Source organism: Cnephaeus nilssonii (assembly GCF_951640355.1).
Source record: "Cnephaeus nilssonii genome assembly, chromosome: 19".
Taxonomy (NCBI): Eukaryota; Metazoa; Chordata; class Mammalia; order Chiroptera; family Vespertilionidae; genus Cnephaeus; species Cnephaeus nilssonii.
The window spans coordinates 2,633,402-2,654,386 of record NC_137090.1 but is presented as its reverse complement, the minus strand read 5'-3'; the positions used below and the strand labels follow the sequence as shown (position 1 = coordinate 2,654,386).

Genomic DNA, 20,985 nt, shown 5'->3' with positions numbered 1-20,985 from the left:
ATTTTTTTATTTTTTTATTTTTTAAATATATTTCATTGATGTTTTTACAGAGAGGAAGGGAGAGGGAGAGAGAGTTAGAAACATTGATGAGAGAGAAACATTGATCAGCTGCCTCCTGCACACCCCCCCACTGGGGATGTGCCCGAAACCAAGGTACATGCCTTTGACGGGAATCGAACCTGGGACCCTTCAGTCCACAGACTGACGCTCTATCCACTGAGCCAAACCGGTTAGGGCTGTTTTTACTTTTTTAAATGTATTTTTATTGACTTCAAAGAGGAAAGGACAGGGAGAGGGAGAAACGTCAATGATGAGAGAGAATCATTGATCGGCTGCCTCCTGCACGCCCCACACTGGAGATCGAGCCCGCAACCTGGGCCTGTGCCCCAACTGGGAATCAAACCGTGACCTCCTGGTTCATAGGTGGAGGATCAACCACTGAGCCACACCGGCCGGGCTACGGGGGAAAGTTTTAAATGCCCAAAATAGCATGCTAGAGGCCCTGCAGGGGGCGTAGCGGGTCACAGGCTGGAATAAGGGGCATCTTCACGCTGGGAACCTGGGGCCGGGCCCCCGTCCTGTGCCCCTTAAGCCTTGTCTCTCCTTTAAGCCTCTGCCCGTCAGCAAAGCAGCACTTACTCAGCGCCTGGTCCACGGGGCGCCTTGGTGCTGTGTGTGCAAATCCGTAAGGGCCCAGAGCAACGGGGAGTGAGGGGGCACGCTCCGAGGCAGGGTCTGGGCTCAAACCCGCTCTCCTCTATACTGACAAGTCCCCATGGGCAAGTGTCTTCATTGTTGAGACAGAATTCGGATCAAGTTTGCCCCTTTCGAGTGTACAATCCAGCAGGTTTTTTGTTTGTTTGTTTGTTTTTAAGAGAGAGAGGGAGAGAGAGAGAAACACCATGATGAGAGAGAATCATTGATTGGCTGCCTCCTGCTCGCCCCCTACTGGGGGGATCGAGGCCGCAACCCAGGCGTGTGCCCTTGGCCGCAATCAAACCCTAGACCCTTTAGTCCGCAGCCTGACGCTCTATCCACTGAGCCAAACCGGCTGGGGCCAGTCCAGCGGTGTTTAGAATCGTCATAAGGTTGTGCAAACGTCCCCATTATCCCGTCCTGGACATTTTCATCAGCCCAGAAAGAAGCCCCGCCCCAGAGCCCGCTCCCACTCCACTCCCGGCCCCTGGCAGCCGCCAGCCCACTTCCTGTCTGTATGGAACTGCCATTCTGGACATTTCTTAGGAATGGGGTCAGCCGGCCAGCGGGGCTCAGTGATTGAGCATCGACCTATGAACCGGGAGGTCACGGTTCAATTTCCGGTCAAGGGCACGTGCCGGAGTTGTGGGCTTGATCCCCAGTGGGGGACGTGCAGGAGGCAGCCAATCCATGGTTCTCTCATCATTGATGTTTCTCTCTTCTCTCTCTCTCCCTCTCCCTTCCTCTCTTTAATCAATAAAAATATATTTTTTAAAAAAGTTGCACCCTAGCTGGTGTGGCTCAGTGGGTAGAGCGTCATGACGCCTGCGGACTGAAGGGTCCCAGGTTCGATTCTGGTCAAGGGCACGTACCTCGGTTGCAGGCTCCTGGCCCTGGTTGGAGGCATGTGGGAGGCAACCAACTGACGTGTTTCTCTCACATCGGTGTTTCTCTCTGTCTCTCCCTCTCCTTTCCACTCTCTCTAAAAATCAATGGAAAAAATATCCTCGGGTGAGAATTAAAAAAAAAAAAGAAGTTGCCCCACTAAAGCACATTGAAATAAAGCAGCAAAGTAAACACGTGACATGGAGTCCTGGGCATTTCCTGGCGTGTAGTAGGTGCTCAGTAAATGGAACCGCAGGGTCTTGTTAAAGGAGGGGCTGGGATGGGGTCCACTGGGAGGGACCCCTGTCTGTCCTGTCCTGGCTTCCCTGCCCACCCATGAACACACACGCGCACACACACACACACACACACACACACGCACAGACACAGCAGCTGACGTCCCACAGCACAGGGCAAGTACAGTGGCTGCGCTCCCGGGGCCCACAAGCTGTGCGGCGGATGGCCTTCTGGGATAAATAAACGCCCCCCCTCCGCCCAGCTGAGCTGGGACTGGCCTGAGCTGTGAGACGGCGGAATAAGGGGTGCATTGGCCAGAGCTCTCCCTCGGGCTCCCAGCGGCTCGGCCGCGGCTCCGTGGGGGCCGCTGGTTCCGCCCGCCCGCCTGTGGGTGATCTGTGCGCGGTGTCAGTAAAGGCTGTTACCACATTATTTTTAAATATATATTTTATTGATTTTTTACAGAGAGGAAGGGAGAGGGATAGTTAGAAATATCGATCAGCTGCCTCCTGCACACCCCCGACTGGGGATGTGCCGCAACCAAGGTGCATGCCCTTGACCGGAATCGAACCCGGGACCCTTGAGTCCACAGGCCGACGCTCTATCCACTGAGCCAACCGGTCAGGGCTGTTATGACATTATTACGGCTCCGCACGCCAGCCAAGGACGGTGGCCTATCGCCTCTTAGTGCGTGTCTGCAGCCGAGGCCACAGCAGCAAACGGCTTGTTTCTTTCTGCCTCTTCCCTCCCCAGAAACAACCCCGCCGCCTGGGGAAGGGAGCGGCCGCAGCCAAGGCGCCCATGAGGGGAGACAGTGGGGACAGGGTGACCCCAGAGGCACCCGGGAGTGTTGACCCCCCGCCCCGGGGGCAGGGAGGTGTCTGTGCAGTGGAAGAGGGGGTGGGGGGGTTGGGCTTCAGGAAAGCCAGGACTTGCTGGGTGGGCGGGGCTGGTGGACCCCGGCTCTGCCCTCCTCACACCCACAGGGGACCCAGGTGGCTGACCTGCCATTGGATTGCATCACCTTGCACAAGGTTTTAAAAAACGGAGCCTACGTTTTAAAATCATGCGACTCCCCAGGAGAAGCCTAGACTTCCGACTCTTGAAATAGCGGTGCCCATGTTCACTGAAGGGTCCCAGGTTCGATACCAACCAAGGGCACAGGCCCGGGTTGTGGGCTCGATCCCCAGTCGGGGGGCATGCAGGAGGCAGCTGATCCATGATTCTCATCATTGATGTTTTTATTGATTTCAGAGAGGAAGGGAGAGGGAGAGAGAGATAGAAACATCAATGATGAGAGAATCATGGATCGGCTGCCTCCTGCATGCCCCCCGACTGGGGATCGAGCCCACAACCCGGGCCTGTGCCCTGACCGGGAATTGAACTGTGACCTCCTGGTTCAGAGGTCGATGCTCAACCACTGAGCCACGCCAGCCGGGCTCACCTTCTGAATTCCGGCTTCCGACAGAGGGAAGGCCACCTCTCAGACGACCCCCTGCAGATGGCTCTCCTTTGGGGGAGACCTGTCTTCTCCCCTCCCCTTTGGCCTAAAATGCCAGCCAACCGGGTGTGCATGCGCCCCTGAGCCTTCATGAGCGACACACACAACTGGAAGGGCCGTTTCAGCCTCCGGGGAGAGTGCCTGGGCCGTGACCCCGGGGATGGGACGACTGCTGTGGGGTCGATGAGGATGGCCAGGCGCGAGGTGTTCAGAGTCCAGGCCGGACCCTGCCCTCCGGCTCGGTAGCCAGCCTGCCGCCACGCTCACTTCTCCCGCCATCACTCCTCCCTCTTCCGCACGGAGGCCCGGCCCGCGTGTCCTTGTCCGGCGCCAATCTGTCACCTCCTGGAGCAGCTCGGTAGTCCGCCAACAGCCATTCATCATCGGTCTTCGCGTTCGCCGAGAGCGAGGCGATGAGATCATGGACCAGGGCCGGTGGGTTTTGATGGAGAATAAGCCGGAAAAGCAGGAGCATGAGTCGCTGATGGAGCAAAATGGCTCAGGAGCGGGCTGGCGGGGGGTGGGGGGGGTGGTAGTGGGCAGCTCAGGGGCTGGTTGGAGGGGACCAGGGCCCGGTGGACGAGAGTAAAGGCTTCCTCCTCCCCTAAGCCAGGCTGTAGGGTCCCTTCTGGGCTGGAGATGCCCTCAGGGTCATCCCGGGCCCGGCCTCCTCCCAGCCTGGGGCTTCCCAGTCTCCAGTGAAGCAGCGGAGGGGTGGGTGGGAGGAGGGCACAGGAGGCCTTTATGGAGATGGAGGGGCCTTAGTGCATTCCCAGTCACCCATTTCACAGCGGAGAAGCCGAGGACTGGGACCAGCCACCCAGCCATGGTTACTGGAGGGTCCGAGGTTAGAACTTGGGCCCACACAGCCGCCCCGCTTCCGGAAGAGCCTGTGGTCACAGGCGTGTTTGAACTTGGACCAGAAAGCCAAGGGGAGCCGAGCAGTGTCTGACCAGAGAGGGCCAGAGGGTGGGCGGAGGTTGCAAAGCAAAATCAGAGGGTGCGCAGGGCGGGTGTAGAGGCCACAGGGGAGACCGAGGCCGAGGCTGGAGGGAGGCCCGGCACCGGCCGAGCGGGCGTCTCTTCCCCGCGCCGGCTCCTCTGTGCCCGCAGCCCTGGGTCCTGGGGGCTGGCAGCGCCCGGATGCTTGGGGCCGCGGGGGCCGGTGCGGTGACCCCGGCCGCGGGCCTCTCGCCCCGCCCAGGCCCGGAGGGCGCGCTGCTGGGCCTCCGCCACGAGGTGGCGCCGACGCGCCGAGGAAGCCGGGCAGCGGGTCCGAGCCGCCTCCGAGGAAACAATGCGGCGCCTCCCCGCGTAGCGCGGCGCGGGCCGGACGCGGACACCCGAGCGCACGGGCGGCAGGGCGGGCAGGGCGCCGTCGCCGAGAGCCATGGGCGCCGAGCGGCGCCGGGTCGGGGAGCGGCGCGGGCCGGAGGCGCGGGGGGCCCGGGCGCGGGCCGGGGGCCGCCCGTAGCCGGCACCGAGGGCGCGGGCCCGGGATGAGGGCGCCCGCGGCGGGGAGCCCGTCTGCGCGCGGCGCCGTCCCGCCCAGCGAGCGAGCCCGAGCGGGCACACGCGCGGCCGGCGGCCTGGGGGCGCGCCGCCTCCCGGCTCCCAAAATGTGAGGCGGGGAGAGCGGAGACGCAGAGACGGCCCGGCCGGGCGCCCTCGCCGCCCCCGGCAGCCGCGCTCCCCTCCCCCGCCCGCCGACCCCGCCGCCCCGACCCCGCCTCGCTCGGACTCGGCTTCGCCCGCAGCGGGTTCGCGGCCCGGACGCGGCGGGACAGGCCCGGGACGGGGCGCGCGGCCTCGCCCGGGCTCCTCGCTCCCCGCCCGCGCGAGTTTGAACGATGATCACAGTCAACCCCGATGGGAAGATCATGGTCAGAAGATGCCTGGTCACCCTGAGACCGTTCCGGTAAAGTTCCCCGAGGGGCGCGGGGTCGGGGCGCGCGGGGTAGCGGTGCCCGGGGTCGGGGCGCGGGGTCAGCCCCGCCGGGGTGCGTGCCGGTGGCAGCGGGGCGGCCTGTGCGTCCAGCCCTGGAGGCGGCCGGTGGCGCTGGGGTTCGGTTCCCGCGGGGAGGGCTGTGCAATGCTGAGACGTGTCCGAGCGGGTCTGGTTTGGAGAGGGCTCCGGGTGCGAAGGCGGGGATGGCGCAGGGGGCCCCGGATTGTGGTCCTGGGCTCCTCCCCTCCCCTCCGGGCCCTGCCCCTCCTGGCGGACGCCCCACCCTGGCGTCGAAGTTCTTGGCCCTGCACCTCTCTCCTGGGCCCCCCTTCCCTCCCCCCGCTTCAGCGAGCACTCCCCTTCTCCAAGTGGGGTGTGGGCTGTCTCCAACAGGGGCCCCTGAGATTGGGGCAAGGACCCTCTCTAATGGGGATTCAACCCCCAATGCGGGCAGAGGAGAGGGGGGTCGGGGGAGCGCACTCCGGCCTGGGCCGCTGGTGAGGGTCCAGGAGCCTGCGGCTTGGGCTCTGGGAGGGGCTGAGTTTGAGGCCCCCCCCCTTGAGGTCTCCTGATGAGCAGACCTTGCTTCTTGGGGCTCCCGCCTCTCCTGCAGTTCATCCCTCCATCCCAGGCCTGTGTGCCGGCTGAGGGGACAGCCCTCTGGAAGGCAGGAGCCGCGGGTACCCCCACTGTCTGGGGGGTGCGGGAGGACCCTGAGGCTGGGGGACTGGAGGGCAGGGCCTTGAGCGGCGAAGGGGGCGTTCAGGAGCCCTGACCTGGGTTCCCAAGGGAAGCGGCACTCAGGAAGGGGTCTTGCTCCGCAGGAAACCCTCTGACCTCCAGCTGACCCGGGCTGTTGGGGGGGTCTTCACCCTGTCTCACCCCCACCCCCCACCCCGTCTGCCCTGCCGTCCAGCCGCTGACCCGAGCTTGACGAGCTGGCAGAGCTGAAAGGGGATCCCTCCCCCCCAGGCCAGGCTGAGGAACCCCGTCTCCCCGCTGCTTCCCTGGGGCCCTGCCCTGGTTCTTTGAAGCTGGGGGGGGTGCACAGGCTCCCTCCCCTTCACCTCAGGGTCTCCCTGGGCCAGAGACCCGCAGCCTCCGTGGCTCTGTGTGTCCCTTCAGACGGGGCAGCCTCCAGCCATGTCGCTCCCACATGCAGTCCCCAAGAGCAGGCGCGCTGGCCTCAGGCTGGGGTCTGGCAGAGACGCAGGCGAGGTGTGTGGGGAATTCTGGCTCAAGGCTAGATTCCTGCTCATGGCAGGTCTGTGGGCCCTGGCAGCTCAGGATCCCAGCTCCCAGGGCGGCCCATGGCCGGGGAAGGGAGCGGGGAGTGAGGGACGAGGAACCGGAGGGTCCAGCCTTGCCCTCAGGCTGGGAGGACCTTCCTGGGTGTGCGACCACCTCCTCTCGCACGGCCCCTCCGGCTGCGGGGGGATCCCAGGGCCTGGCCCCAGCGGGGCCTGGAGGGTGGACAGCGTGAAGCCGGGTCTCGCTGTCCTCCCTGTTGTCTCCGGGGAGGGGGGGAGCTCCAGGCCCCTCTGGGCGTCTGGGTGCTGCCCCTTCTCCCACTGAGTCTCAAGCAGCTTCCTTCAGCATGGGTGGGAATTCTGTGGCGCTTTTATTTTCTTCGGCAATGATGTGCTTTCTTTAATGGACCAGATTTTAATTAAACACTGCTCTGCCACTTTCCAACAATGAAGATTAAGATGCGTAACGCCAGTCCTGCACGGAGAGACAAACACACGCGGGACTTGTGGATGGGGTGGCGGTGAGCGGGCTGGAGGCCTCTGGGGTGATGGGGGGCTCCCCATGGTGAGCGTGGCTCCATGTGAGATGGGGTTCCTTAGCCTGGCCTGGGGGGGCGGGCGGAGGGATCCCCTTTCAGCTCTGTTAGTTCATCCAGTTCTTGGATCGATTTAAAGTCCCAGAGCAGCCGGTCAGCATGGCCCAGTTCAAGAGGTCACGGGTCGATTCCCGGTTTGATACCCAGGTTGTGGGCTCGATCCCCACTGGGGGGTGTGCAGGAGGCCGCTGATCAATGATTCTCTCTCATCATTGATGTCTCTCTCTCTTTCTCTCTCTCTCTCTCTCTCTTCTCCCTTCCTCTCTGAAACCAATAAAAAAAGTATATATATTTTAAAAAGATAAAATCCCAGAACAGCTGCCGCCTCTGGCCACCCCAGGACTATGCTGGGAGCGCAGTTCTCCTGTTTGGGCCCAGGACCTGGAACGGAAGCTGCAGGGGCCGGGGCTGGGGACCTGAGGGTGGCTCCCTACTGTCCCTGGCCCGACGTTGGTGCCGACGTTGGTGCTGGCACCGGGTAAATAGCCGGTCACTGGGTGTTGAGCACGAACAGCCGTCATTTTTCGGCCAGCTCTCCGGACCTCTGCGACAGCACACGCCCGCGTGACACCCACAAACAGGTGTTGGCTCACACTGACCAGGCCACGGCACAGGCTGACCAGCGACTGTGTGCCTGCCCGGTGACGATGCGGGGCAGGGAGAGTCTGGGCACAGAGGGCGCCACTCGGCCCTGCCCTTCTAGATCGTGCCGTCCGGTAGTGAGGGGGGCACACCCCGCCCCCTTGAACGGGATAAGGAGGTGGTCGCACACCCAGGACGGACTGCCGCGGCCAGGCCTGTGCCCAGGGCCGAGCGGGCCGGGCTGGATGGGCTCCGGGTGGGTTTCGCCTTGCCCTCTGGCTGGCCTCGGTCCGGCCGAACCCGTCTACACGATGGTTCTCAGACTTCAGCGGGTCTCAGCGTGGCCGAGAGCTCAGAAAGCACAGTGCCCCCCCCCGCCCCCCCCCTGCCCCCGCCCCGCGTGTCTGACCAGTAGCCCCAGGGGCAGCTCAAGGACTTAGCCTCTCGCGTCTCCACGCCGATGCCGTGGTCGGGACCACGCTCAGGGCCTTGGCGAAGGAGCCCGACCTCCGGCCTCGGTGTGCGTCCTTGGCCCTCACGGCGTGCGGCAGCTCCGCGGTTCCTCCTGGTGGAGCTGTCTCCTGTGCCGATGGGAGACCTGGCCGAGCTCGGCCCTGACCTGCCCCTCCCCCGGCCACCACCCCCTTCACGCAGCCAGTGGGGCGGCCTCACTGACGCCCTCTTCTCCCCGCAGGCTCTTCGTCCTGGGCATCGGCTTCTTCTCGCTCTGCTTCCTGATGGCGTCCCTGGGGGGCCAGTTCTCCGCCCGGCGCCCGGGGGACTCCCCGTTCACCATCCGCACAGAAGGTAGCTCCTGGGGAAGGGGCGTCGGGAGTCCGTGCGCGTGTTTGTGGGAGAGGACGGAGGCCTGCGAGCCTCGCCAGTGGACGTGTGGGGGAGAGGGGCCTCGGCTGGGGCTGTGGGACCCTCTGCCGCATGGACCCGGTCCCGGCTGCGGTCGCCCCGCTCCTCTCGCCCAGGCTCTCAGCCAGGGGAGGTCTCTGAGCCGCGTCGCCCAGTCACCCAGGCGTCGGAAGAGCTGCCTGTGTTGCTTCGTTAGTGGGAGGGGGAGGGGGAGGGGGAGGGGAGGGATGTGCCTCCCGCGTCTGAGGTCCACGCTCTCTGTGCCTGTGGCCCAGTCTGTGGCCACGACAGGGGGCAGAGGGCAGGCCCGTCGGGGCTCGCGTGCCCTCTCTCTGAGCTCCCGGGCACAGTCGGGGTCCCACGGCTCTTTGCCTGCGTGTTGCTTGCCAGGCAGTGGATGGAGGTTCAGAGCGTGGGCCTTGGGGATGGGGGACCCGGCTCGTACCCCGCTGGCCGTTCAGAGAGGAGAGCAATGGCCGTGTTCGGGTGGGGTGAGGGGGGCTCACGCGGCACGTGGTGCGATGGGTGGTGCCGGCAGCCTCCTCCCCAGACCGGCTGCTCCTTCCTCCTGTCCAGGGCGCCACGGCGGCCTCGGTCAGCCGCGGGAAAGGGGAACAGGGCCAGTGGGGAAACTGAGGCAAGTGGGCTTTCCCTGCCCCTCTGGGACGGCTCTCTTTTAAGAACATCCTCTCAACCCCCTCGCCCCCCCTCCGGCTCAGCTGACTGGCTCCCCTGTCCTGTCATCGAGGGGGTGCTCAGGGGGCACTCACTGTGCCTCTGTGCCCCCATTACACTCATCCCCTCGCTTCCATCCACCCCTTCATCCCGCCGCGGCCGGCCCGGCGGGAGTGTCAGGTGTATTAGCCATCCACGCCCGCGGGTAGTGAGTTGATCCCGCCTCCGGCTCGCAGAGACTGCTCCCCCCCCCCCCACCCCGCCTTCCTTCCCTCCCCCGATGGGGGGTGACACATCTGCTCCTGGGACTGAGCGAGGAGCGTTCAGAGTCCTGCCGAAGGGCCCAGCCGGCCGCTGCACCGGCTCCGGCACCAGCACCAGCCCCGGCACCAGCCCCGGGCACCTGCGGGCGGAGCTGAGTGTGAGGTGGGACGTTCAGACGAGGGGCCGAGGAGCTGCCGGGGTTTCTGTGCCGGAGATGCCAGGATCGCGGCGGGAAGGGCGGCCGGGCCAGCTGTGAGGGTGCTCTGGGGGAGAGCATGGGGGACACTGGAGGTGACATCACCTGATCCGCCCCCGGAAGGGCCCTCCTGCCTCCTCCCGCTCACCCCCTCCCCCAGAACATCAGGACCCCGACTCTAATACGCAGAGTCCCTCGCGCTGTTGACACGTTCTCTAGTCCGGGGAGGATGTGACAGACACCTCATCCCACGTTCCACACACTCACCAAGGCGTCGGGGCGCAGGGAGGAGGCTGCGGGAGCCGAGCTCGGGGGAGTCTAACCCGATTCCCGCGCTGCAGCCGGCCTGGCGGGGCCCAGGGCCGTGTCCTCCCTCCCAGCCCAGCCCCTCCCGTCTGCCTCCTGCCTCCGGCCCTTCGCCCGCTTAGGCATTCGCCTCCTGACGACAGGGGATGTGATGTGTCTGAGGCCCTTGTCTTACCTGCTGAGGGGCTCCTTCAGTTTCCAGGGGCACTGGGGAAGGTGGGGGGACGAGGGAGGACGGAGAGGCGGAGGAACAGAGCTCGTGTCTGGAGAGGAGGGCCGGGTGGGCAGTCACCCCGTGTGTGAGTGCGAGGGGCCCCGTGGACCTGGCGTCCCAGCTGCTCGTTACACGGAAATGGGGGACGTGTGAGCTCTGCCTGTGGCACTGGGGCCGCACAGTGAACGCCTTTCAATGTCACTGACGCCCAGCGCGGCGAGGCGACTCCGGGCAGCGCGCAGGCCTCGCTCTGCGGACAGCCCCGGTGGTGGCGTCCAGGGAGCCAGTCAGTGGGCGGGGAGGGCCGCCGGGCTGGCGGCATGAAGCCGGCTCCCCCTGCCTTGTCCGGAGCAGATCACGTGGGGGCTGCCTTCTGAGGCCTCAGGAGCTCCGGGGTCCCGCGCCATCGGCGGGCGGCGGGAGCGGCCCCTGGGCCCCAGCAGCTGGGGAGGGGGCTCGGGTCTGGGTCCCGGCGATGGGGGTGGCCTGGCAGACCCAGCGGCAGGAGAGGGGGCCTGTCTCTCGGTGCTCACACCCCTCCTCCCTCCCGATGCCCACGCCCATGGGCGGCCCTGCGGCTTGTGGGGCCTTTCTTGCCCCCCATGAGAGGACCGGAACGTGGCTGTCCTGGAGCACCCCTGGAGCGGGGACCGGCGGAGAGGGGGCGCACGTGGCCGGCCAGCTGCCTCACCCGCCAGGGGGACCCTGAGTCTGGTCCATACCTGCTGGTTCACCCTTTGTTTTGGGGTCTGCTTCTGAGGACCCCAGCCTGAGGTGCCCCCACCCTTCCCCGGAAACCCCAGAAGCTTCGGGGAGTCCACTGACGGCTCACTTGTCTCAAGAGACTCAGAGCGGGGTCCCTGGGGCCGCAGGGGGCCGAGGGGGAGCAGTGCCCGGAATGGGCGCCTGTGGGCCGCGTGGAGGGCGTGTCAGACCTTGGCAAGACTCGTTGAAAAGGAGGCGAGGCCTGCGCTCCCGCACGGGCACGTGTGGCGCTGACGGGAGGGGGCGGAGGGGGGTGATTAGGAAGGAAACTGCGGAGATATCCGGGTGGTGGATGCGATCTTGGTTGACGCACCTCATTTTCATTCATTTTATTCTTCGCAAGGTCTCCCCTGCCCCTCGGCCTTGGACTTGGACTTGGTCTTTGGGAACCCGGAGACCCGCCTGAGAGCCAGGACACGTTCTGGATGGTCCTGCAGGCGGTCTGGGAGCAGGCGGGAGGGATGCGGTCGGTGAGGCCAGCAGGAGAGCAGCCCCGAAGCCCTCGAGCCCGGCTCGCAGCCTCTCCTGTGCCTCTGAGCATGCGGGCAGCGAGGGGAGCGCGGGTCCTGGGCCCCACGTCCTAGAGGTTCGAGTGGCAGATGGAGACCAGGGCCCGGGAATGTGGAGGTTCAGGTGCGGGGTGCATGGAAGCCGGATCCACAAGTTCGTCTGGAGCTTGGCGTCGGGGACCTTTGAGGTACCTGCCCCACTCCTGGGCCTTCTCTGCCATCCCCCAGGCCGAGGTTACGGCTAAGCTCGATTCTGCTGAGGCCAAGCTGAGGCCCAGAGAGGCTGAAAGGTTTCCCAGTGCCACACAGCAGGGCTGGCTCCCGCCTGCAGGTGACGGGCGGGGCAGGCTCCCTCCCCTGACCCGTCCTCTTCCTGGGGAGACAGGAGTGGGGCTGGGGTCTGAGCCACCGCGGCCTGGAGACCAGGCGGCCTCAGGTGAGTGACCAGCCTGGGGCCTCCTCTGACGGACCCCCCTCTGCCCGCAGTGACGGGGGCGCTGGAGTCCCGGGGCGTCCTCCGCAAGATGAGCGACCTGCTGGAGCTGATGGTGAAGCGCGTGGACGCGCTGGCCAGGCTGGAGAACAGCAGCGAGCTGCACCGCGCGCACGGGCACGGGCACTTGGCCCTGGACAGGTGAGGGGCACGGAGCGGGGGAGGGTGGGCCCCGGTGTGCAGCCTCAAAACGCACTCCTAGAGCTCAGCGGGGGGGCGGGGGGAACGGGGCGGTCGGACACCCCCTTTTTTTTATTCTGGAGAAACTGTAAGAATACAGAGAGCCCCGCGGTCATGCAACCCAGGGCGCCTTTCTGCGTCCCCAGATTCGACAGCGTTCACGTCGTGTCACGTCGGTGCCTGTCTTTCCTCCTTTTTAAGAAAACGTCCCGGGTGGGAGCGGAAGGGCCCTTGAGCTGCTTCCCCGGAGGCGAGTGCTTTCCTGGACTCGGAGCCAGGCTTCCAGAACCTTCTAAGTGCTCTGCCCCTGCGTCTCGCACACCCGCGCTCCGGCACAGGGCGTGGGGTCTCGGTCCCCCCCACCCCCCCCCCCCGCGGCATCCCACCCGCACTTTTCCCCCAGCATGGCAGTTTGGAGCTCTGTCCATTTTTTTTTCTTTTTTTAAGTATTGTTTTATTGATTTCAGAGGGGAAGGAGGAGAGAGGGGGCGGGAACATCACCCCTGGGAGTCCTGCCCGCCCTCCCCCGGGTGCGGCTGTGGGGGAGGCGCTGGGCCGGCCACCCCCGGGGAGATGAGCGGCGCCCGACCGTTCCGCTCCTGGGAGGCGGGTTTGCCGTGTGTTCTCGCTGCTGGGGAATCACCGACACGGCGACGCCTTTGGGAAAAGCTATCCCTCAGCCGGTGTCATTTGCTGAAAGTGTTTTCCTGCTGAAAACTGTGTTTGAAATCCACACTTAGAGCAATTTGCAGCAAAGCTCCATCTCGGCCAGTGTGGTGATGTAAAAGCCAGAGTCCCAGGCATCTCCGAGGAGAGAGGCGGGAAGGGAGAGGGAGAGAGACGGAAACATCCATGAGAGAGAGAATCATCCACCGGCTGCCTCCTGCTCGCCCCCCTACAGGGATCGAGTCCGCAACATGGGCCTGTGCCCTGACCGGGAACCGAACCGTGACCTCCTGGTTCATAGGTCGACGCTCAACCCCTGAGCCACGCTGACCGGCCCGCCAGAGTCTTAGAAGTCTATGTAGAGGCACCTTCAGTGTGTGTCCGGGTTTCTTCCTGGCGGGCCTGCCCCTCCCTCCCTGCCTGCCCTCCATCTCCTGGGGGGGGGGGGGGGGAGCACATTTCCAGCTCCAGTCCGGGAAATAGCGACCATCCATCATGACCTGCAGAGCCCGCCGAGCCCCGCCGCAGAGCCGTACGTCTCAGGGACAGTTGCTCTGGCTCCGGAGAGAGGCAGCGGGAGGGTCCCGGGCTTGCTCCCTCCTCCCCGCATGGTGGCTGGGCTGCCTCTGGGACCCTGGGCGCCTCAACCCGGACGCCCGCTGCTGTGGGCGCAGGATCGGGAACACGGTCACACCCTCGACCTGGCAGTTCATCCCGGGACTCCGTCTTAGGAAGACTTCGCTCCAGGGCCAGTTCGTGACACAGAGCTCATTGTGGCCTGTGTAACAGCGCGAGGAAGTTTGAGCCCGACTTCGGTGAGGAGGCGGTTAGACACGGAGGGCACCTGCCTCGGGCGTAGGCAGCCTCGGCAGACAAGTGTGTTGATGGGGAAAGGCAGGGTTTTTTTTTCCTTTTTTAATCCTCACCAGAGGATATGTTTTTGTTGACTTTAGAGAGAGAGGAAGAGAGAGAGGGAGCGAGAGAAACATTGATGTGAGAGAAACATGGATCAGTTGCCGCTGTGAGGGCCCTGGCCGGCGATCAAACCCGCCACCTGCATATGTGCCCGCACTGGGAATTGAGCCCTCGCCTTTCGGTGTACGGGGACGGCGCTCCAACCGAGCCACCCGGCCAGGGCAGACATGCGGGGATTTTAATGGTAAGGGAACATGTGAAAAAGCAGTTATGTAATTATAGGGTTGGGTTATATAGTGTGTGAAACTGAATAAAAAGAAAACACTGCAGAGAAGGCGGCAGAAAGGAGATACGTCAAAATTCCTGTCTGTGGGGAATGAGATAAGGGTTTTGTTTGTTTTTAATGTATCTGTATTGATTTCAGAGAGGAAGGGAAAGGGAGAGATAGAAACGTCAATGATGAGAGAGAACCATTGATTGGCTGCCCCCTTCACGCCCCTCACTGGGGATTGAGCCCACAACCTGGGCATATGCCCTTGACCGGAATTGAACCCGGGACCCTCAGTCTGCAGGCCGACACTCTATCCACTGAGCCAAACTGGCTAAGGTGAGATAAGGGTTTTTCAAAAAAAAAAAAATTTTTGTTTTGAAAATAAGCTTTATTTAAAAACTCAAAAATTGCCAAAACCGGTTTGGCTCAGTGGATAGAGCGTCGGCCTGCGGACTGAAAGGTCCCAGGTTCGATTCTGGTCAGGGGCATGTACCTCGGTTGCGGGCACATCCCCAGTGGGGGGTGTGCAGGAAGCAGCTGATCGATGTTTCTATCCCTCTCCCTTCCTCTCTGTAAAAAATCAATAAAATATATTTAAAAAAACAACAACTCAAAAATACTTCTATACATCCACAGCCCCAACTCCAGCTCTGTTCCAACCAAAAGTGGGAAGATATCTATCATCTATCTATTATCTATTATCTATCTATCTATCTATCTATCTATCTATCTGTCTGTCTATCATCTATCTATTGTCTATCTATCTGTCTATCTATCTGTCTATCATCTATCTAGCATTTATCATCTGCCTACCATCTATCATTTGTCATCTATCTACCATCTATCTATCAACTACCTATTGCCTGTCTATCATCTATCTACCTGGCACATGTATGCATATTTCCTGGTGCGGACAGAGGAGTCATCTCGGTTCTTGCTGGGGGAGGGGCTGGCAGGCCCGTGGTCATCTGTCCGGAGCCCCCACAGCACCAGAGGCTCTGGATGGGGGTGAAGAAGGGCCGAGCAGGAGCAGTGAAAACACGGGGGAGGGGGGTTCCCTGTGTCTGCGGGCACCTGGGTGTCGGAGTCTCCGTGTTTTTAAAGGAAAGCGCTCAGTTTCATAATAAAATAACAACTCCCAGCAGGCGCGTTGGCCAGCTGTGCAGAAATCGATACCCCGTTAATTGAATGTAACCCTCGTAAATCATGGGAGGAGCTGGAATTTACCCCTCCTTCCCCGGGCGTCCTGGGCGCTAGCTCCTCCAGGGTCGGGAGGCCGGCTGGGTGGTGATTGCCTCGAGGGCTGGCCAGAGCCTGGCGTGGCTTTTCCTTTCCGAGCAAGAAGTGATGCTGGGGGGGCGGGTTCTGGTGCTTAGTAGGCGTGCAGAAAGCTCTCAGGCCCGGTCACAGACTGCTGTGCGGCTGCAGTGGGCGGAGCCGGCGGGCCCAGTTCCCTTCTACAGAAGGGGCGGGCCTGCAGGTCCTGAGGTCCCATCGAGCTCAGAGCGCCTGGGATTTGGGCGAGCTCCCTCCCGAACCCGGGCAGGTTCTCCAGGCTCCAGTGCCCCACGGAGGGCCGTGGGAAGGGTTCGGGCACAGCGAGGGGTGGGGCACCTGTTAGCCCTCTCCCCGTGGGGCGGGGCAGGGTGGCCTCCGAGGCGGGTGCCCACAGATCCCCAGCCGTGGCGTTCCCCCTCGAACCCCAGCCCGGGGCTGTTTGTAGGCCGCCGTGTCTCAGTCTGATTTGGGCCCTGGGGTGGGGGGGGGGCACCTTTATGGTAGAGAGGGGCCTCCCCAGGTCTGCGGTTCCCAGAGGAAGGACTGGGCTCCGGCAGGGGAAGGCCTGGCCCAGGACACGGAGCCGGAGGGGACCGAGCCCGGCCTGGTTGTCTGCACAGCCGGGTGGTACTGAGAGCCGGGCGACCTCGTGACCGCCATGTGGGGGGCCGGGGGAGGGTTGGGATAGCTGTGTGCCCCTGAGCCAGCCACTCAGCCTTGCTGCACCTTGCTTTCCTCATCTGTACAATGGGGCCATTGCAAGGAATCATGGTGTGAGGAGAACGGGCCCGGCCACGCAGCGCCCCCCCCCCCTTCCGGCTCTGTTACCGTCATCATCACGTCCTCCCCACAGTCTGGGGGAGCCCTGCCTCCCTGGGCTGCGTCCGGACCTCAGGGCCCCTCCCCTAGAAACACTGTTAAAAAGTGGATTTACCTTCCTGCGGCCGCTAAGCCTGAGACCAGGTGTGGGCAGGGCCGCGCGCCCTTTGCGGCTCTCAGCGTCTGTCCCAGGCCCCTGCCCTGGCCGCTGGGAGTTCCTGGGCTCAGGAGAGCACAGCTCCAGGCTGGCCCTGGCCTTCTCCCCGTGTGCGCGTCTCTGTCCAGACTCGCCCTTGTTAGAAGGACATGGTCATCCGGGAACCGGGCTCACCCCGCCCCAGGATGACCTCACGTGAACTCCCCTAATTTCATCGGAAGTGGCCCGGTTTTCACACACGGTCACAGTTTAAGGCACTGGGGGTTAGGGCTGCAACATGTAAATGGGAGGGGGCACCATTTAACCCCCAGCGAACAGTATTTTGTGGCTGTGTTGTTAGAAAGACAAACATATTAACATTACTTTTTTGTAGGTAATTCTTTAAGAAATATATTTTTATTGATTTCAGAGAGGAAGGGAGGAGAGGGAGATAGAAACATCAATGATGAGAGAGAATCGTGGATCGGCTGCCTCCTGCACGCCCCCTACTGGGATCAAGCCCGCAACTCAGGCCTGTGCCCTGACCGGGAATCGAACCCTGACCTTCTGGTTCATAGGCCAATGCTCAACCCCTGAGCCACACGGTCTGGGCTAACATTACATTTAAAAGGTTTCTTTGACCTACAGTTGCCCCCCTGATTGTTAAGGAAATGGAGACATTTGCATGGACCCCTGGAAGCATTGTGGGCCTTGGCACTGCCCCTCCCGGGCCTGATGGAGGAGGCAGCCCCCCGCCACCCTGACCCCACAGTGACCCCACCATGGCTCCGGGTTCCCCTGGGCCCCGACGGCTGGAGGCAGCTGCAGGCCGCCCCCCAACCCATCTCCCCTTTTTCTTTCCCACCGAGCCTCTCCCAGCCGTGGATGTGCTGTGGCTTGAGGTCTCACGGCATCGACTTTTATTCTCCCTCTCTCTCTCTCTCTCTTTTTTTTTTTTTTAAAAAAAGCTTCCCAGAGACAGAGCCTAATCATACTGTATGTGAAAATAGAAAGCTGCCCGCATGCTCCGTCCAGTGTAATAATAGCCACGCCGGGAATTCGTGTCGGACGAGCGGAACGTGTTCCATCAGACAGCTGCCATCTGCACTATTTAAAGCCCGAGCCACCGGGGTGCTTTGTGCAGAGGCCCTGTCGTAGGAAACTGCTGAGTCCCCCCAAAAAGAAAGGGCTCGGCTCCGCGGCTGGACTTATGCCCCAGTCTCTCGGGGGTGGGGGGTGGCGGCTGTAGGTGGGGCGTGGCAGCCTCTGTGGAGTGCCTGCTACTGCTGAGCATCTCACATTCCGCCCGAGGTCTCAGCCTTACGACCGCTCCTGGAGGTCGTTGAAGGCGTTCGGGGTTTCTAGGAGCCGGCCCCTGAGTTCAGAGAGGTTAGGTAACTTGCCCAAGGTCACACAGCTGTCCGGTGGAGTCAGGATTTGAATCCAGGACCTCTGACTCTGAGGCCCTCATTCTTTCCAGTACACCCCCGAATAACGTGCGAGTCACTGACCCCGGGCTTGGGCAGTCAGGGGCACCCCCTGCCCCAGCTGTTATTTCCCTCCAACGAGAGGGGCACAGGTCAGAGGAGTGGGAGGGGGGAACCCAAACTCACTTTTTGTGACGGATTAAAAGCCACTTTGTCTCTTCTCTCGTTCTTTGTTTTGTTTTTATATTTTTATTGATTTCAGAGAGGAAGGAAGAGGGAGATGGAGAGAGAAACACCAATGATGAGGGGGAATCATTGATTGGCTGCATCCTGCACGCCCCCCACTGGGGATGGAGCCCGCAACCCAGGCGTGTGCCCTGGGCAAGAGAAGCATTTGTCTTTTAACTCTCTTCTCGCTCTTGTTTGTAACTCACGGAGACTTGTGGGTTGAATTCTGTCTTCCAGAAAGTCACGTTGACGTCCGAACCCCCAATCCCTAGGGGTGGGATCTGATTTGGAAATAGGATCTTTGGCCCAGCCGGCGTGGCTCAGGGTTTGAGTGTCGACCTATGAACCAGGAGGTCACGGTTCGATTCCCAGTCAGGTCACATGCCCGGGTTGTGGGTTCCATCCCCAGAGGGGGGTGTGCAAGAGGCAGCCAATCAATGATTCTCTCTCATCATTGATGTTTCTCTCTCTCTCCCTCCCCCTTCTCTCTGAAATCAATATAAATACAGGGGGGAAAAGATAAAGGAAATAGGGTCTTTGCAGACGTCACTAAGTTAAGGCGAGGACGTCCTGGCTCTGGCTGGGCCGTGACCCAGTGACGGGTGTCTCTATCAGAGGAGGATGTTTGGGCACAGGAGGCCGAGTGAAGGTGGAGAGGGGGTGATGCAGCCACAGCCCAGGCGGCCGGGCGAGGCAGAGCGAGGGCTACCTCCGCGGGAGCGTTGGCGCTGAGATAAACGCTGTGCGCTGTCTGGGGCCCTTCTCAGAGCTCCGTCGTTGTCAACACGAGGAAATCAATTCTCCCCAGATAAAGGCCACGCGAGTTGCCTCCTAGAGGGTTAATAGCTGGCAAGTCCCCGGCGGCTTTGGGGGGTTTATCGTTTGGGGGGTTTTCTGGAGCTGGGAGGAGCCCAGGTGGACAAATCCTCCTTCATGGACGTAGGTCATTCCATTATGTGGGGCAATAAAGACCCAGTTCCTGTAAAGGGATAAGTAAGAGCTTCAATGCGGGGCCTGCCAAGCCGGAGGACAAGGTGAGAATCACAGGGAGCGGCGTTAACGGGCTCGGAGCGGCAGGCAGCTCCGGAAGAGGCCCCGGGTCTTCGCCGCACCGAGGCGGCGGCAGAGCGAGGGCTGTCTCCGCGGGGCGTTGGCGCTGAGATCAACGCTGCGCGCTGTCGGGTGCCCTTCTCAGCGCTCCGTCGTTGTCAACACGAGGAAATCAATTCTCCCCAGATAAAGGCCACGGAGTCTTGGTGGTGGGTGGAGGGCCGTGATGTTTGTGGCAGTAAGTACATTTAAGGCCCTGGGGAGTGTTCATTCCCGGGACCGGACAGTCGCCTCCTGGAGGGTTAATAGCCGGCAAGTCCCGGGCGACTCTGGGGGTTTATCGTGGCGAGAGGGTCCTTCGAGGGGGAGCTGCAGAGACTCAGGCAGCGGGCGCCTGGGAAGGGGCTGTCCCCAGGAGGCCTGGATGCTGCTGTCCTGTTTGTTTTTAAATTATTTTTTATTGATTTCAGAGAGGAAGGGAGAGGGGGAGAGAGAGAGAAACATCCATGATGAGAGTCATGGATCGGCTGCCTCTGCACGCCCCACACTGGGGATCGAGCCCGCACCCAGGCCTGTGCCCTGACCGGGAACGGAGCCTTGACCTCCTGGTTCATAGGTCGACGCTCAACCCCTGAGCCACGCCGTCCAGCTTGTCCTGGTTTTTGAAGGAATTTCTCAGGCTGCTTGGGCCTCGGGCACTGCCCTCTGACACACGGGCAGACGCGCCGGGCACAGGCGGGCTCGGCGTGTGATGCAGTGTCTGAGCACTGGGTGGTTAGGGGCTCCTCCAGCCGGGCTGGGTGGGCAGACGGCTCCGTGTCCGGGCCGGCCTCACCCGTCACCGCGTTCCCGTGCGTGGCAGGGTGGTGGCCTGTGAGCCCTGCAGTCCTGCCCTTTGCTCGCTGACAGCCGTCCTGGGCAGGTCACCCGGCAGGCTCCCCGCTCAGCCCGGGTGTCTCCCCGCAGGTGGCCCCCGGGCGCCGGCCTCATGGAGCGGATCCAGGCCATCGCGCAGAACGTCTCGGACATCGCCGTGAAGGTGGACCAGATCCTGCGCCACAGCCTCGTCCTGCACAGCAAGGGTGAGCCAGGGCCCCCTCCCCCACCCCTCCCCTCCCCTCCCCCTCCCCTCGGGGCCACGTACAGCCTCGTCCTGCACAGCAAGGGTGAGCCAGGCCACCCCTTCCCCGGGGCCAGTGTACGGTGGCCGGGATGGCCTCGGGGTCCCTGACTTCTCCCACAGGGCTCTCTAGGCTCTCCGCAGGGCGACATGGGGTTCACCCCCCCCCCCCCGACCTGCCATGAGGGTGCTGAGGACAGGTCCCTGGAGACTCAGGTGGCCCCCTCCATTCCCCTTGATGTGGGAGCATCAGTCTGGGGTGCAGGCCCCACCTCTGCCCCTGAGAAAGTGGGGGTACATTTGGGTGCATGAGGTCTGCCCATCCAGCCCCTCACTGGGTCTGAGCCCCCTGAGGAGGGTGGGAGCCGTGGCAGAGGGGCACACCTCCTGGCGGGTGGCCCTCAGGTGAGAAAACTCAGACAAGGCTGTGCCAGCTCCCGACGCCCCTCCCCGCCCAGACCCTCCGCTCCGCACGCCTCTCCCCTCCGGCCCGGCCCAGACCCAGGTCCTCAGCACGATGGCCTTCTCTCCCTAGTGTCCGAAGGCCGGCGGGACCAGTGTGAGGCGCCCAGTGACCCCAAGTTCCCTGACTGCTCAGGGAAGGTGGAGGTGAGGCCTGGGGCTGCCGCTGCGGGTGGGGGCGACCAGGAAGGGGCTCCTCCGTGGGGGCCACGCCCCAGACTGGCTCTGGGATTCCGCTGTTGGCAGGGCTATCCGCTAGCCAGGGCCTCTCTGCCCGGGCCCCTGCCCTGACCCTGGCACTGGCACTGGCTGGCAGGGGCCAACCTCTCAGAGTCACTGCTTCTCTGCGTGGCCACCGGCCTGGCCCACCCCACAGTCCCAGGCCGAGCCACGTCCCCGCACCTCTTATAGCACACGAGCTGTAAACACACGGGCGCTCCTCCAGCAGCCCG

General features: G+C 62.8%; 1 protein-coding gene across 1 annotated transcript in view; it reads left to right on the top strand.

Moving 5' to 3' along the window:
• The first annotated feature begins 4,986 nt into the window (after nucleotides 1-4,986).
• Nucleotides 4,987-20,985, top strand: part of MGAT5B (alpha-1,6-mannosylglycoprotein 6-beta-N-acetylglucosaminyltransferase B) — a 35,218-nt gene continuing 19,219 nt past the window's right edge. The window contains exons 1-5 of the mRNA XM_079797089.1: nucleotides 4,987-5,237; nucleotides 8,390-8,502; nucleotides 11,975-12,122; nucleotides 19,918-20,033; nucleotides 20,607-20,680. Coding sequence (XP_079653215.1) covers nucleotides 5,170-5,237; nucleotides 8,390-8,502; nucleotides 11,975-12,122; nucleotides 19,918-20,033; nucleotides 20,607-20,680 — 519 coding nt within the window. The 5' untranslated portion in view covers nucleotides 4,987-5,169. The remainder of the gene's footprint in view (nucleotides 5,238-8,389; nucleotides 8,503-11,974; nucleotides 12,123-19,917; nucleotides 20,034-20,606; nucleotides 20,681-20,985) is intronic.